This window comes from Tursiops truncatus, chromosome 15 (assembly GCF_011762595.2).
Source record: "Tursiops truncatus isolate mTurTru1 chromosome 15, mTurTru1.mat.Y, whole genome shotgun sequence".
NCBI classification, from domain to species: domain Eukaryota; kingdom Metazoa; phylum Chordata; class Mammalia; order Artiodactyla; family Delphinidae; genus Tursiops; species Tursiops truncatus.
This window is the reverse complement of record NC_047048.1, coordinates 62,453,489-62,471,067: the sequence shown is the minus strand read 5'-3', so window position 1 is coordinate 62,471,067 and position 17,579 is coordinate 62,453,489. Positions and strand designations below refer to the sequence as shown.

At 40.0% G+C, this 17,579-nt stretch overlaps 1 protein-coding gene across 12 annotated transcripts in view; it reads left to right on the top strand.

Moving 5' to 3' along the window:
• GSS (glutathione synthetase) overlaps window positions 1-17,579 on the top strand; it is a 79,643-nt gene that overhangs the window by 4,509 nt on the left and 57,555 nt on the right. For 11 of the 12 annotated variants that reach the window (XM_073792907.1, XM_073792910.1, XM_073792908.1 and 8 more), the window contains 4 exons: window positions 13,089-13,234; window positions 15,529-15,604; window positions 15,904-16,043; window positions 16,744-16,860. In XM_073792907.1, coding sequence (XP_073649008.1) covers window positions 13,089-13,234; window positions 15,529-15,604; window positions 15,904-16,043; window positions 16,744-16,860 — 479 coding nt within the window. The remainder of the gene's footprint in view (window positions 1-13,088; window positions 13,235-15,528; window positions 15,605-15,903; window positions 16,044-16,743; window positions 16,861-17,579) is intronic. The other variant, XM_019950802.2, reaches the window with a different exon arrangement.

Here is a 17,579-nt window from a genome sequence, read left to right as displayed (position 1 = left end):
TTGTAGTGCACGGGCTTAGTTGCTCTGCGGCATGTGGGATGTGGGATCCTCCCGGACCAGGGGTCGAACCCGTGTCCCCTGCATTGGCAGGTGGATTCTTAACCACTGCGCCACCAGGGAAGTCCCAAGCCACATACTTTTTTTACCAAGGCACATACTCTTTTGTCTCTGTGTGCCCAGAACCTAGTTAAGGGCCTGATAGAGAGTCCAAATTCAATAACTTTACTGAGGCCCAAGTGAATGAGAATGGCTGTCACCTAAGGTAGGCTGATACTATAAAAAGTCTGCCTCTGGCTTTGGGAATATAATTGCATGGTTTGTGAACTTCAGATTTTGTGAACTTCTTGTGTGAACCCATGATGAAGTACCTTCCACTCCGAGATTTTATTTCTTCTGTTAATCAGTAGGTATTGTGTGCAGGTCCAACAGCTGGTCCTTCTGGAAGTCAATGGAGCCTAGAAAAGGCACAGTCCTCAGTGAGATTTCCAGTCCAGAGAAAAAAGACAGGAAATGTGTGTATGTGTATGTATGTGTGGGGGATTTCATTCCAAATCTTTACCAGGTGCCTGTTCTATGCCCAGCCATTCTAGGCACTGAAGACACAGGTGAGTCAGCCAGAGGCTCTGACCTCTGGAGCTCATGGTCTAGTTGGAGAATGTACCACAAGACAAAATTAAATAATATCAGTTCTGGAGACTTCCATGGTGGTCCACTGGTTAAGACTTCACCTTCCAATGTAGGGGGTACGGGTTCGATCCCTGGTCGGGGAGCTAAGATACCATATGCCTCATGGCCAAAAAAACAAAACATAAAACAGAAGCAATATTGTAACAAATTCAATAAAGACTTTAAAAATGGTCCACATCAGGGGCTTCCCTGGTGGCTCAGCGGTTGAGAGTCTGCCTGCCGATGCAGGGGACACGGGTTCGTGTTCCGGTCCAGGAGGATCCCACATGCCGCGGAGCGGCTGGGCCCGTGAGCCATGGCCGCTGAGCCTGCGCATCCGGAGCCTGTGCTCCACGGCGGGAGGGGCCACAGCAGTAAGAGGCCCACGTACCGAAAAAAAAAAAAAGGTCCACATCAAAAAAAGTCTTTAAAAAAATAATAATGTCAGTTCTATGACTGAGTATTTACTACCCGCCAGGCACTATTCTAAACATTTTGGAATCTCTAACTCATTTAATCCTCACCACAGCAGAGATGAGGAAACCAAGGCCCAGAGAAGTTAAGTAACTTCCCAGAGGTCATTTAAATGGTGGTATAATTGGCAGAGCCAGAATTCAAATCCAAGGAGCTTGCCTCCTGAGTCCATGCTCTGAAATTACATTTTTTACTGCCTCTCCTAGGATACTGTATAGGACACCTGGAAGAAGGATCAATTCATTAGTAGTATTTGAACTATATCTTAAAAGACAAATCACAGAAAGGAACAGCATAGCAGAGGCCCCAAAGAAGGAAAAGGCAAAACATGTTCAAGAGAATGTAGCTGAATGCAGGGGACATAAGTGGATATAGTGGGAAAGAGTCAGGCCAAAGTCAGACAGCCAAGAGGCTTTGGGTACTGGGCAAAAGAAGAGTGTGAACTTTATCCTGTAGATCAGGCCTACAGACCAGCCACGTGCAGATTAAATAGTTGGCTTCTGCAGTGTTTAGAGAGTTAATTTATTTTTTAAAATACATGACCAGGGTACAAAATTCAAAAGGGTATTCAGTGTAGAATAAGTTCTTCCTCCAGTAATGGTTTTCTCTCCCCAGAGGCAAGCATTATTAACAGGTTTTTCACCAGATTGTCTTTAAAAAGTCAGAGCCAACATTTTTTTTTATTGAAGTACAGTTGACTTACAATATTGTGTTAGTTTCAGGTGTACAGCATAGTGTTTCAGTATTTTTGCAGATTATACTCCATTATAGGTTATTACAATGGAATGGGTATAATTACCTCTGCTATACAGTATATTCTTGTTGCTTATCTATTTTATATATAGTAGTTTGTTTCTGTTAATCCCATACCCCTAATTTGTCCCTCCCCACTTTGGTAACCACATATAGAAACCCCTTTGTTTTCTACATCTGTGAATCTGTTTTGCATATACATTCATTTGTATTATTTTTTAGAGTCTATAAATAAGTGACATTATACAGTATGCTGATATCATACTGACTTATTTCACTAAGCATAATATCTCCACTTTGTTGCAAATGGCAGAATTTCATCCGTTTTATTGCTGAGTAGTATTCCATTGAATATATATACCATGTCTTCTTTATCCATTCATCTGTTGATAGATACTTAGGTTACTTCCATATCTTGGCTATTATAAATAGTGTTGCTGTGAACATTAAGGTGTATGTTTCTGAATTAGTGTTTTCATTTTCTTCGGATATATAGCCAGGAATGGAATTGCTGGATCATATGGTAGTTCTGTTTTCAGTTATTTGAATAACCTCCATACTGTTTTCTATACTGGCTGAAACAATTTACATTCCCACCAACACTGTATGAGGGTTCCCTTTTCTCCATATCCTCTCCAACATTTGTTATTTGTAGTCTTTTTGATCATAGCCATTCTGACAGGTGTGAAGTGATATCTCATTGTAGTTTTGATTTGCACTTCTCTAATTAGTGATCTTGAGCATCTTTTCATGTGCCTGTTAGCCATCTGTATGTCTTCTTTGAAGAAATGTCTATTCAGGTTTTCTGCCCATTTTTTGATTGGGTTGTTTGTTTTTTTGATATTGAGTTATATGAGCTGTTTGTATATTTTGGATATTAACCCCATGTTAGTCGCATCGTTTGCAAATATCTTCTACCATTCCGTAGGTTGTCTTTTCATTTTGTGTTACATCAAAGAGTGTTCCACCTGTGTTCTCTTCTAGGAATTTTATGGTTTCAGGTCTTACATTTAGGTTTTTAAACCATTTTGAGTTTATTTTTGAATATGGTATGAGGGAATGTTCTAATCTCATTGTTTTATATTTGGCTGTCCAGTTTTCCCAGCACCACTTATTGAAGAGACCGTTTTTTCTTCATTGCATATTCCTGCTTCCTTTGTGGTAGATTAATTGACCATAGGTGCATGGGTTTATTTCTGGCTCTGTATTCTGTTCCATTGATCTATGTGTCTGTTTTTGTAACAATACCACGCTGTTCTGATTACTCTAGCTTTGTAGTATAGTCTGAAGTCTGAGAGGGTTATACCTCCAGCTTTGTTCTTTTTTCTCAGGATTGCTTTGCAATTCAGGGTCTTTTATGGTTCCATATAAATTTTAGGATTATTTGTTCTAGTTCTGTGAAAAATGTCATGGGTGTTTGGATAGGGATTGCATTAAGTGTGTAGGTTGCTTTGGGTAGTATGGCCATTTTAACAATATTAATTCTTCCAATCTAAGAGGATGGGCTATCTTTCCATTTCTTTGAATCATCTTCAGTTCCCTCCATCAATGTTTTTATAGTTTTTAGAGTATAAGTCTTTTACCTTTTTGGTTAAATTTATTGCTAGGGATTTTATTTTTTTGAGATTTTAAACAGGATTATTTTTTACTTTCTCTTTCTGATATTTCATTATTATTATGTAGAAATGCAACAGATTTCTGTATATTAATCTTGTATCCTGCTATCTTGCTGAATTCATTTATTAGTTCTAATAGTTTTGGGGTGGAGACTTTAGGGTTCTCCATATAACGTATCATGTCATCTGCAAATAGTGATAGTTTTACCTCTTCACTTCCAATTTGGATACCTTTTATTTCTTTTTCTTGTCTGATTGCTGTGGGTAGGACTTCCAATACTAGGTTAAATAGAAACAGTGAGAGTGGGCATACTTGTTCCTGAATTTAGCAAGAAGGGTTTCAGCTTTTCATCGTTGAGTATTACGTTGGCTGTAGGTCTGTCATAAATGGCCTTTATTATGTTGAGGTGTGTTCCCTGTATACCCACTTTGATGAGTTTTTATCATGGATGGATGTTAAATTTTGTGAAATGTGTTTTTTGTGTCTATTGAGATGGTCATGTGATTTTTATCCTTCCTTTTGTTAATGTAGTGTATCACATTGATTGATCTGTGAATGTAGAACCATCCTTGTGACCCTGGAATAAATCCAGCTTGATCATGGGGTATGATCCTTTTTATGTATTGTTGGATCCAGTTTGATAATATTTTGTTGAGAATTTTTGCATCTATATTCATCAAAGATATTGGCCTGTAATTTTCTTTATTTGTAGTGTCTTTGTCTGGTTTTGGTATCAGTGTAATGGTGACCTTGTAGAATGAATTTGGGAGTGCTCCAGTCTCTTCAATTTTTTGGAATAGTTTGAGAAAGATAGGTATTTGTTCTTCTTTGTATGTTTGGTGGAAGTTCCCTGTGAAGCCATCCAGTCCTGGACTTCTGTTTGCTTGGAGTATTTTTATTACAAATTCAATTTCACTTCTAGTGGTTGCTCTGTTCAAGTTGTTTCTTCTTGATTCAGTCTTGGCAGGCTGTATATTTCAAGAAATTTGTCTGTTTCTTCTATGTTGTCCAATTTGTTGGCATATGACTGTTCATAGTATTCTCTTATGATTTTTTATATCTCTGTGGTATCAGTTGTTATTTCTCCTCTTTCATTTCTTATTTTGTTTATTCAACATTTTTTAAAATCATGAAATTAAAAAAAAAACTCTAAATACCCAGCTTACCTTGAAAATTCAGGTCATTTGGCAATCCTGGCTCACTTTCCTTCATGGCAGCAATTGGCTAGAGTGGAGTTATGACTGCCCCCTTTAGATAAGGTGGGGTTCTTACTTCTGTCACTCTCTGTTGTATTGTTTTCCTGGCTGTGAAGATGAGTGTTTATTGTCATGCATGTGCTATAGTTTTTCTTATAATAGAAGAATATGACTCTATATCTGTGTGTCTATTGAAAGTGAAAAGACTGTGTTTCAGCCTTTAGCCTATGGACAGCAGAAAACAGCGCTATACTATTGATCCCAAATCCAAGTGGGCATAATGAGTCACGTGGACAGAGGCAGAAGAAGTCTTAACAGAAAAACTCTCTGGGAGTTTTTCATGCCACATGAGATTTGTTGGAGGAGTCAGAGTTCTGAGCTTTAAAACCAAGGAAATACCCCTGCAGTTTTCACACATGCATTCAGTGTATTAAGTCACCCCTTACGTATGTGCAGTATTTCCTACTCTAACTCCTAAAGGCTTCAAGCTAAAAAAAACCTTATTCTCACAAACACCCTTCCTTAATTTTGTCTTAAATTGATGCTGAGGATGGCAATTTAGGAATTATTTTGAAAATTTTAATTGGACTTACATTAATTACCTGACATTTCTACTTTTAGAAATTTATGAACCTTCTCACACACAAAATACCTAGAATGTATATTCTAGGATGTTCATGGAAACATCAAGTTGTAATGGAGGAAACAAAAGGAACCACCTTGATGTTCATAATAGAAAGCTAGATTCAATAAATTATGGTATATACAAAGAATGGAATACTATACCACCATTAAAAAGAATGAGAGAGACCTTCAATATGGTGGAGGAGTAAAACGTGCAGATCACCTCCCTCCCCACAAATACATCAGAAATACATCTACACGTGGAACAACTCCCACAAAACACCTACTGAACAGTGGCAGAAGACCTCAGACTTCCCAAAAGATATACATATTTTTTTCCTTTTTCTCTTTTTGTGAGTGTGTATGCTTCTTTGTGTGATTTTGTCTGTATAGCTTTGCTTTTACCATTTGTCCTAGGGTTCTGTCTGTCCGTTTTTGTTTTTCATTTTTTTTTCTTAGTGTAGTTTTTAGCGCTTGTTATCATTGGTGGATTTGTTTTTTGATTTAGTTGCTCTCTTCTTCCTTTTTTTTCTTTTTTTGAAATTTTTTAAATTTTTAATATATTTTTTTATTTTAATAACTTTATTTCATTTTATTTTATTTTATTTTCTCTATCTTTTTTCTCCATTTTCTTCTGAGCCATGTGGCTGACAGGGTCTTGGTGCGCCGACCAGGTGTCAGGCCTGTGCCTCTGAGATGGGAGAGCCGAGTTCAGGACATTGGTCCACCAGAGACCTCCTGGCTCCATGTAATATCAAACGGCGAAGGCTCTCCCAGAGTTCTCCATCTCAATGCTAAGACCCAGCTCCACTCAATGAACAACAGCTACAGTGCTGGACACCCTATGCCAAACAACTAGCAAGACAGGAACACAACCCCACCCATTAACAGAGAGGCTGCCTAAAATCATAGTAAGGTCACAGACACCCCAAAACACACCACCGGACGTGGTCCTGACCATCAGAAAGACAAGATCAAGCCTCGTCCACCAGAACACAGGCACCAGTCCCCTCCACCAGGAAGCCTACACAACCCATTGAACCAACCTTAGCCACTGGGAGCAGACACCAAAAACAACGGGAACTATGAACCTGCAGCCTGCGAAAAGGAGACCCCAAACACAGTAAATTAAGCAAAATGAGAAGACAGAGAAACACACAGAAGATGAAGGAGCAATATAAAAACCCACCAGACCAAACAAATGAAGAGGAAATAGGCAGTCTACCTGAAAAAGAATCCAGAGTAATGATAGTAAAGATGATCCAAAATCTTGGAAATAGAATGGAGAAAATACAAGAAACGTTTAACAAGGACCTAGAAGAACTAAAGAGCAAACAAACAATGATGAACAACACAATAAATGAAATTAAAAATTCTCTAGAAGGAGTCAATACCAGAATAACTGAGGCAGAGGAATGGATAAGTGACCTGGAAGATAAAATAGTGGAAAGGGACTTCCCTGGTGGTGCAGTGGTTGGGAATCCACCTGCCAATGCGGGGGACACGGGTTCAAGCCCTGGTCTGGGAGGATCCCACATGCTGTGGAGCAGCTGGGCCCATGTGCCACTACTACTGAGCCCGTGCACCACAAAAAAGAGTAGCCCCTGCTCGCCACAACTGGAGAGAGCCTGCGCGAAGCAATGAAGCCCCAATGCAGCCAAAAATAAATAAATAAATAAATTTATTTTTTAAAAAAATAGTGGAAATAACTACGACAGAGCAGAATAAAGAAAAAAGAATGGAAAGAATTGAGGACAGTCTCAGAGACCTCTGGGACAACATTAAACACACTAACATTCAAATTATAGGGGTCACAGAAGAGGAAGAGAAAAAGAAAGGGACTGATAAAATATTTGAACAGATTATAGTTGAAAACTTCCCTAATATGGGAAAGGAAATAGTCAATCAAGTCTGGGAAGCCCAGAGAGTCCCATACAGGATAAATCCAAGGAGAAACATGCCAAGAAACATATTAATGAAACTATCAAAAATTAAATACAAAGAAAAAATATTAAAAGCAGCAAGGGAAAAACAACAAATAACATACAAGGGAATCTCCATAAGGTTAACAGCTGATCTTTCAGCAGAAACTCTGCAAACCAGAGGGAGTGGCAGGACATATTTAAAGTGATGAAAGAGAAAAACCTACAACTAAGATTACTCTACCCAGCAAGGATCTCATTCAGATTCAGTGAAGAAATTAAAACTTTACAGACAAGCAAAAGCTAAGAAAATTCAGCACCACCAAACCAGCTTTACAACAAATGCTAAAGGAACTTCTCTAGGAAACACAAGAGAAGGAAAAGACCTACAATAACAAACCCAAAACAATTAAGAAAATGGTAATGGGAACATACATATCAATAATTACCTTACATGTAAATGGATTAAATGCTCCAACCAAAAGACACAGACTGGCTGAATGGATACAAAAACGAGACCCATATATATACTGTCTACAAGAGACCCACTTCAGACCTAGGGACACATACAGACTGAAAGTGAGGGGATAGAAAGAGATATTCCATGCAAATGGAAATCAAAAGAAAGCTGCAGTAGTGATTCTCATATCAGACAAAATAGACTTTAAAATAAAGATGATTACAAGAGACAAAGAAGGACACTACATAATGATCAAGGGGTCAATCCAAGAAGAAGACATAACAATTATAAATATTTATGCACCCAACATAGGAGCACCTCAATACATAAGGCAAATGCTAACAGCCATAAAAGGGGAAATCAACAGTACCACAATCATAGTAGGGGACTTTAACACCCCACTTTCACCAATGGACAGATCATCCAAAATGAAAATAAATAAGGAAACACAAGCTTTAAGTGATACATTAAACAAGATGGACTTAATTGATATTTATAGGACATTCCATCCAAAAACAACAGAATACACTTTCTTCTCAAGTGCTCATGGGAAATCCTCCAGGATAGATCATATCTTGGGTCACAAATCAAGCCTTGGTAAATTTAAGAAAATTGAAATCATATCAAGTATCTTTTCCGACCACAGCATTATGAGACTAGATATCAATTACAGGAAAAAAATCTGTAAAAAATACAAAAACATGGAGGCTAAACAACACACTACTAAATAACCAAGAGATCACTGAAGAAATCAAAGAAGAAATCAAAAAATACCTAGAAACGAATGACAATGAAAGCATGACGACCCAAAACCTATGGAATGAAGCAAAAGCAGTTCTAAGAGGGAAGTTTATAGCAATACAATCCTACCTCAAGGAATAAGAAACATCTCAAGTAAACAACCTAACCTTACACCTAAAGCAATTAGAGAAAGAAGAACAAAAAGCCCCCAAAGTTAGCAGAAGGAAAGAAATCATAAAGATCAGATCAGAAATAAATGAAATAGAAACAAAGAAAACAATAGCAAAGGTCAATAAAACTAAAAGCTGGTTCTTTGAGAAGATAAACAAAATTGATAAGCCATTAGCCAGACTCATCAAGAAAAAAAGGGAGAAGACTCAAATCAATAGAATTAGAAATGAAAAAGGAGAAGTAACAACTGACACTGCAGAAATACAAAGGATCATGAGAGATTACTACAAGCAACTATATGCCAATAAAATGGACAACCACGAAGAAATGGACAAATTCTTAGAAAAACACAACCTTCTGAGACTGAACCAGGAAGAAATAGAAAAATATAAACAGACCAATTGCAAGCACTGAAATTGAGACAGTGATTAAAAATCTTCCAAAAAACAAAAGCCCAGGACTGGATGGCTTCACAGGCGAATTCTATCAAACATTTAGAGAAGATCTAACACCTATCCTTCTCAAACTCTTCCAAAATATAGCAGAGGGAGGAACACTCCCAAACTCATTCTACGATGTCACCATCACCCTGATACCAAAACCAGACAAAGATACTACAAAAAAAGAAAATTACAGACCAATATTTCTGATGAATATAGATGCAAAAATCCTCAACAAAATACTAGCAAACAGAATCCAAAAATACATTAAAAGGATCATACACCATGATCAAGTGAGATTTATCCCAGGGATGCAAGGATTCTTCAATATATGCAAATCAATCAATGTGATACACCATATTAACGAATTGAAGAATAAAAACCATATGATCATCTCAACAGATACAGAAAAAGCTTTTGGCAAAATTCAACACCACTTATTGTAAAAAAAACTCTCCAGAAAGTGGGCATAGAGGGAACCTACCTCAATATAATGGAGGCCATATACGGCAAACCCACAGCAAACATCATTCTCAATGGTGGAAAACTGAAAACATTTCCTCTAAGATCGGGAACAACAGAAGGATGCCCACTCTCAGCACTATTATTCAACATGGTTTTGGAAGTCCTAGCCACAGCAGTCAGAGAAGAAAAAGAAATAAAAGAAATCCAAATCAGAAAAGAGGATGTAAAGATGTCACTGTTTGCAGATGACATGCTACTATGCATAGAGAATCCTAAAGACTCCACCAGAAAACTGCTAGAGCTAATCAATGAATTTGGTAAAGTAGCAGGATACAAAATTAATGCACAGAAATCTCTTGCATTCCTATACACTAATGATGAAAAATCTGAAAGAGAAATTAAGGAAACACTCCCATTTACCATTGCAACACAAAGAATAAAATACCTAGGAATAAACCTACCTAAGAAGACAAAAGACCTGTATGCAGAAAACTATAAGACACTGATGAAAGAAATTAAAGATGATACAAACAGATGGAGAGATATACCATGTTCTTGGATTGGAAGAGTCAACATTGTGGAAATGACTATACTACCTAAAGCAATCTACTGATTCAGTGCAATCCCTGTCAAACTACCAATGGCATTTTTCACAGAACTAGAACAAAAAATTTCACAATTTGTATGGAAACACAAAAGACCCTGAATAACCAAAGCAATTTTGAGAAAGAAAAATGGAGCTGGAGGAATCAGGCTCCCGGACTTCAGACTACTACAAAGCTACAGTAATCAAGACAATATGGTACTGGCACAAAAACAGAAAGATAGATCAATGGAAGAGGATAGAAAGGCCGGAGATAAACCCACACACATATGGTCACCGTATTTTTGATAAAATATACAAAATGAATATACAGTGGAGAAAAGACAGCCTCTTCAATAAGTGGTGCTGGGAAAACTGGACAGCTACATGTAAAAGAATGAAATTAGAACACTTCCTAACACCACACATAAAAATAAACTCAAAATGGATTGAAGACCTAAATATAAGGCAAGACAGTATAAAACTCTCAGAGGAAAACATAGGCAGAACACTCTATGACATAAATCACAGCAAGATCCTTTTTGACCCACCTCCTAGAGAAATGGAAATAAAGACAAAAATAAACATATGGGACCTAATGAAAATTAAAAGCTTTTGCACTGCAAAGGAGAACATAAATAAGATGAAAAGACAAACCTCAGAATGGGAGAAAATATTTGCAAATGAAGCAACTGACAAAGGATAAATCTCCAAGATTTACAAGCAGCTCATGCAGCTCAATATCAAAAAAACAAACAACCCAATCCAAAAATGGGCAGAAGACCTAAATAGACATTTCTCCAAAGAAGATATACAGATTGCCAACAAACACATGAAAGGATGCTCAACATCACTAACCGTTAGAGAAATGCAAATCAAAACTACAATGAGGTATCACCTTGTACCTGTCAGAATGTTCATCATCAAAAAATCTACAGACAATAAATGCTGGACAGGGTGTGGAGAAAAGGGAACCCTCTTGCACTGTTGGTGGGAATGTAAATTGATACAGCCACTATGGAGAACAGTATGGAGGTTCCTTAAAAAACTAAAAATAGAGCTACCATATGACCCAGAAATCCCACTACTGGGCATATACCCTGAGAAAACCATAATTCAAAAAGCAACCTAAGTGTCCATCGACAGATGAATGGATAAAGAAGATGTGGCACATATATACAATGGAATATTACTGAGCCATAAAAAGAAACGAAATTGAGTTATTTGTAGTGAGGTGGATGGACCTAGAGTCTGTCATACAGAGTGAAGTAAGTCAAAAAGAGAAAAACAAATACCATATGCTAACACATATATATGGAATCTAAAAAAAAAAAAAAGGTTCTGAAGAACCTAGGGGCAGGACGGGAATAAAGACACAGACGTAGAGAATGGATTTGAGGACACAGGGAGTGGGAAGGGTAAGCTGGGACGAAGTGAGAGAGTGGCATGGACATATATACACTACCAAATGTAAAATAGATAGCTAGTGGGAAGCAGCCGCATATCACAGGGAGATCAGCTTGGTGCTTTGTGTCCACGTAGAGGGGTGGGACAGGGAGGGTGGGAGGGAGACGCAAGAAGGAGGAGATGTGGGGATATATGTATATGTATAGCTGATTCACGTTGTTATAAAGCAGAAACTAACACACCATTGTAAAGCAATTATACTCCAATAAAGATGTTAAAAAAATAAAATAAAAAGAATGAGAGTGCTCTATTTGAATGTATTCGGAAATGTCTCTGAAATATTTATAAAGCTAAGGACAGAACAATGTATGTATTATATGCTTGTGTGTGTGTAAAAAGAGAAAATACGTATGTATACGTATACATTAGTCTAGAAGGATATGTGAGACACTAGTATACCATTTGCCTCTGGGGAGGAGAACTGGGTCATTGGGGCTAGGGTGGGAGTGAGATGTACTTTTCACTATGCATCCTTGTGTCTTTTTTGACTTTATATCATGTGTTTGTATTATCCATTCAAATTAATAATTTTTAAAAAAATAAATATATAAATGCCAAGTTCTAACACCCTTAACTCATACTATTATAATGACAAGCATATTAACTCAGAGGTTAGACTCAGGAATGCTTCATAATATAAGCACAAAGTCATAATATAAGTCACAAAGTCATCTTACCTTCTGTTACCCAAGTTCTAGTTCATTTGTTGTTAGAAATCTCAGAATGCATTATCCCCTTCTAAAAATAGTATTCTAGATGGTATTTGGGTTTCCTGGCTCTGCCAAAGTCCAGAGAACTCAGAATGCAGCTGAACTCCAGGCCTGGCAACCTGGGTCACCATCTCCAATGCTGGGGGGAAACCACTCCTGGCTCCTTCTCTGGAGACCAGAGTCCACTTCTGCTGCAGCCCTACCTGCAGGACTCTCCCTCTCCCCCAACCAGAAGGCAAGGGGACTGGGCTTGGATATGAACTGGCTTAGAGTATGTGTGTGTGTGTGCATGTGCGTGTGTGTGTATGGTGGTTGTTGTTTAGTAACATTCATGGTTCAAATCCCAGTGTCACCTATTAGCTTTATATAATTTTGGAGACGTTACTTAACCTCTCTGAGACTTAGTTCCCTTATTTATTTATTAGGTACAGATAATAATAGTATCTTTCTCATAGGGTTAAATGATGAATCCACGTAAAGTATTTAAAACAGTGCTGAGCACACAGTCAGTGCTCAATAATTTTTTGGTTTATTTGTCTTCTAGACTTTGTAATATTTTATCTCTTTACATTAAAAAGAAAAAAAATGATCAGAAGCAAAATGGCCAAAAACAAAGTCTGCAAGTTCTCTTTATACCCATTCCTCGTCCTGTTCTCCTCCCTCCCTTCCCAGAGGTAACCACTATTCTGTAGTTTGTGTGTCCTCAATAAATGTAGGGCACCCTTTCCATGGGGTTATGTTTGCAGGAAGACAACCCATTCACAGGTGTTCTACCCGTGCGCACTCTTTCCTCAATCAGGTGGTGAGCTACGCCCCATTCACACTCTTCCCCTCACTGGTCCCGAGTGCCTTGCTGGAGCAGGCCTATGCTGTACAAATGGACTTCAACCTGCTGGTGGATGCTGTCAGCCAGAACGCTGCCTTTCTGGAGCAAACTCTCTCCAGGTACAGGGCAGTGGGGCTTCGGGGGCTGTGAGGTGCTAGAACCAAGAGATTGGAAGACTGGGGAGTCATGAGCTATTACTCAGGCAGGTGACTTGGTGGGGTGGGGGACAGGTACTCCCCAGGAGAAACAAACATTTGTAGAATAGAAGTTAGGAGACCTGGCTTCTAACCCTGGCTCTACCACTTATTTATATGGCCTCAAGCAAGTTCCTTTCTTTCTCTGGGCCTCAATTTCTTCATCTGTAAAATGGGAGGTTGGCCTAAATCTAAGGTCCCTTCCAACACTGACATTCTGTGATTCTCTGACCCTTGACCCCGCTGCTTTGAAGACTGAAATTTCCATTTGTAATTAGGGAGAGTCAACCTAGTTTGAGAGAAAACAGAGGGCAGGAGGGGTTATGGGTTTAAAGTCAGATTTCCTACTTCTCTTAAGCAGTGACCCTTTCTTGTCACTTCAGGCCTCTTATCTCTGGGTGGGACGGGGTGCAGACTGGGCCGCACCCAGTTCACAAGGATACAGAACCCCTGAAATGACTCACTCTATCCCCCCTCTCTGTCTCTTCTCCCTTGATCTTTTTTCCCCTTGAGGCCCTGGGGCAAGGGAAATTTCTTTATTTTAGAATTAAGTTAGAATTAAATATATATGTGTGTGTGTGTGTGTGTGTGTGTGTGTATGATTGCATGTCTCATTAATTTTTCAAAATCTTTTTTTAAAAAAAAATTTATTTATTTGGCTGCACTGGGTCTTCGTTGCGGCATGCGGGATCCAGTTCCCCAACCAGAGATCAAACCCGGGCCCCCTGCATTGGGAGCTCGGAATCTCAACCGCTGGCCCACCAGTGAAGTCCCCACAAAATCTTTTAAAAATGTGCACATTGGTGTGAGGGTGAAAACGAGAAGGGTTCATAATGGTAAGAAGTTTGGAAACCTTGACTTGGAGCTAAAAACCCACTGAGTCCTGAATGTACAAACCTTTCCACCACCTTTTCTTCAGATCTTTCTCGGGATGGGCCCAGCTTTTGTACCTGTGATTCTAGATTGTGGGAAAGATGAGCAGCCTGATTTACGACCTTTATCCTAAAGCTGCAGTTATGTGTAAGACCTTCCCTGCAGCCCATCTCTGCAACCCCTGTCTTCCCTATTACCCTCTCCTCTGAAATACACACAAACCCTAGCTTGTAAGGGTGAAAAGGCCCAGGGTCACATGAGCTAGAATAGCAGCCTAGGAGAGTCCCAGCTTAGGGACTCTCCTCTTCACCAAGGGCTGTGGAACCCCATGAGAGCTGACTGGGGAGAGAGGAACTTCAGGGCAGGCCTGAGCTACATGGGCTCAGTGGGGTCCCTGTAACAAGGTGAGCCTGAGAGTTAGGCTTGAGCAGGCATGCAGAGACCACCCTGAATCTTGAGAGGCAACAAGTTAGTTACCTGTGGGTGTTTCTTCCTAAGGCTCCAGAAAACCATACTGGCTGGGTCCTACCTCATGCCACATGTCACAGTAGCACACTGGGCCATGATGATGAGCTAGCAGAGACATGGTCCCCATCCTCATGTGGTTTATAGTCAAATAGGAGAGACAATACTAGTCATCACACAAATAAAATGGAAAATTACAACTGCAATCAGTGCTATAGAGGAGAGGTCCACAGTGCTATGAGAGTGCACACCAGGGGGATCTGACCCAGGTAGGGAAGGCTTCCTTGAGGAAATCACATCATATAAGGACTGGTTGAAGAAGAAAATTAGGATATTTAGCTTGAGTCAGAAAAACCTTTTGGGGCACAGGGCATAACTGCTGTCTTCTAATCTCTGAGTGCTGCCATGGAAGAGGTGGAAAAGACTTGTCCTGGGAGGTCCCAGAACATAGGGGAAGCTACGGAGAGTTAATGTTAGGTCAACTAGAAAGCTTACCAACTACACAATGGTCATATCGTATGCCAGTTTTGAATTCTTCTTGGGAGCACACACTATGTTCAATTCTGTACATGTAATATCTCATTTACTCTTCACTACAACTCTCTGTTATAAATATAATTATATTCCTCTTCATTTTACAGATGAGCAAACTGAAGCATAGAGGAGATATGATTGAGGTTGCCCAATAGTGAGTGGTAGAGCTGGGATTTGAACCCAAGCCATCTGGCTCTAAAGCTGGGTTCTAAACCACTGTTCTCTACAGGGTTGGTATGGATGTTCAATTTTGAGCCAGTAGACCCAGAGAGGATTCAGGAGACAATGGAAATCCTTGACCTTTAATGTTTGATGTAGCCTAGAAAATACTCTCTTTCCTCTTTCAGCACCATCAAAAGGGACAACTTTACTGCTCATCTCTTTGACATCCACAAGCAAGTCCTGAAAGAGGGCATTGCCCAGGTAACCATTCCCCACTTCACCCCAGTCTGGGACCTGCCCCTCCCATCTCGTTCTCTTTTTTTTTTTAACCAGAAGAATTTGGCCTAGTCCCTGAGCTCATGGGAATCTGCCTCTCATTGGTCCCCACTGGGTTTATACATTAGTGTCCAATCCTGGAATGTCCCAAAGAATGATTCCACTGGGTTTGGGAGTGTTAGCTGGCACCTTTGCATAGAGTTCATGGTACCTGTCTGCTCTGTGGCTAGGCCCTCAGAGTCAGCCCCTGGGCAAATGTCCTCAGCCTTCAGTTTTCCCCACAGACGGTGTTCCTGGGCCTGAATCGCTCAGACTACATGTTCCAGCGCAACGCAGATGGCTCTGCAGCCCTGAAACAGATTGAAATCAACACCATCTCTGCCAGCTTTGGGGGCCTAGCCTCCCGGACGCCTGCTGTGCATCGGTGGGTCCCTTGGGCAATCCTGGGCACACTAGTGAGGTGTCAGCCTGATGAGCCTACAATCATAGGTGGGGGCAGGGATCTCCAATGCTGACTGTGCCTTCCTGGGCCTTGGGTCATGTGTTTCCACCTCGTAGCAGTTTCCACTTGTAATTAAGTCTTGGTGTGTCAGAAAAAGAAGGAACCTCAGGGTTCATCTGGTCCTGCCCCTTCATTGTACAAGTTAGTATTCCAGGCAGAAGGAACAGTATCTGTGAGGGTCCTGAGGTAAGAAAGAAGCCTGAAAGGAGGTCAGAATCCAAGGCAGAGAGGGAACAGGGGCTTCCCTTCTGAGCGCTGGACCCTAGCAACAACCACTTCTAGTCAGTAGTGATGCTCCAGGTTGCTGTGATTCCAGATGGTCTGTAGCTGGATTCCAGACAGTACCTGGGGCTCAGGTAAAGGGGTTTCAGTTCATTGGGAGGCTTGTGTGGAGTGGAAACACAGGGTCTCAGGGCTCCTCTGGGCATGTACACCAGGGGCCAGGCTTAGGGCAGCCCAACACATTCCAGCCTGAGGTGGATCCTACAAGAGCATGATGGTAGGATGCTTTTTAGTGCTCAGCTGACTCTCAAAGTGATGTTCCTATAATTGTCTATGAGTCACAGGCAGAAGGGTCTTCCAGGTCCATCCAGTTACTAAGTAGGCATCTCTCTTTCAACAGACATGTTCTCAATGTCCTGGGTAAGACCAAAGAAGCTGCCAAGATCCTCTCCAATAATCCCAGCAAGGGATTGGCCATGGGGATTGCCAAAGCCTGGGAACTCTACGGCTCAGCCAAGTAAGGGGAAGAGAAAGTGTCAGCAGAATCCTGCTTTAGATTCAGCATTCATGGATGCAGCAACTTCTTTGCCTGACATCATTAGGAAATCGTGAGGGAATTTTTCTTGAAATAGAAGCTTACACTTTGAAGTACCAAAATTATTTTAATGGAGTTTTGGGCTTCCTTCTTAAATAAGAGATGCTGATAATAATTTAATCTTTTCTCATTGGCTACAGGTGATGGTTATGACAGTCAGTGATTGCATCTTGATGTAATGCAGGGGTGCTACCTGGAGTGAGAGAGGCATGTGAGGTTGTTTGCCTGCACTAATGGCCCCAGTTATTAGGCTTTATGCTCTTATTCTTTTTTTCATAGTTTTTCTGTCTGTTTTCCTACTAACAGCTCTTCTTACTGCTGTCACTTTGCTTGAATTTAGAATCTCCACTGCCATCCTTATACCTCCTTTTTGATTTGTAGTTTGGGAAAGCAAATGATCTGTTATATTTGTGTCTAATGAGTGTGAGGGCCTTTTTGATGAGTAAATGCATAAACTTTGATTTAGGGATTTTATCGTATCTGTTCAGAGGCATTTTTTTGCTTCCTTCCTATTTCTCAACCATGTTCCAGATGTGTAAAGATGCTAGATGTTCCAGATATGACTTCTGGATAAGTGAGCGGCCACTGTACTAACAGTTATTGCCATGTTAATATAGCATTAATAGTTTACCCTTAATGAG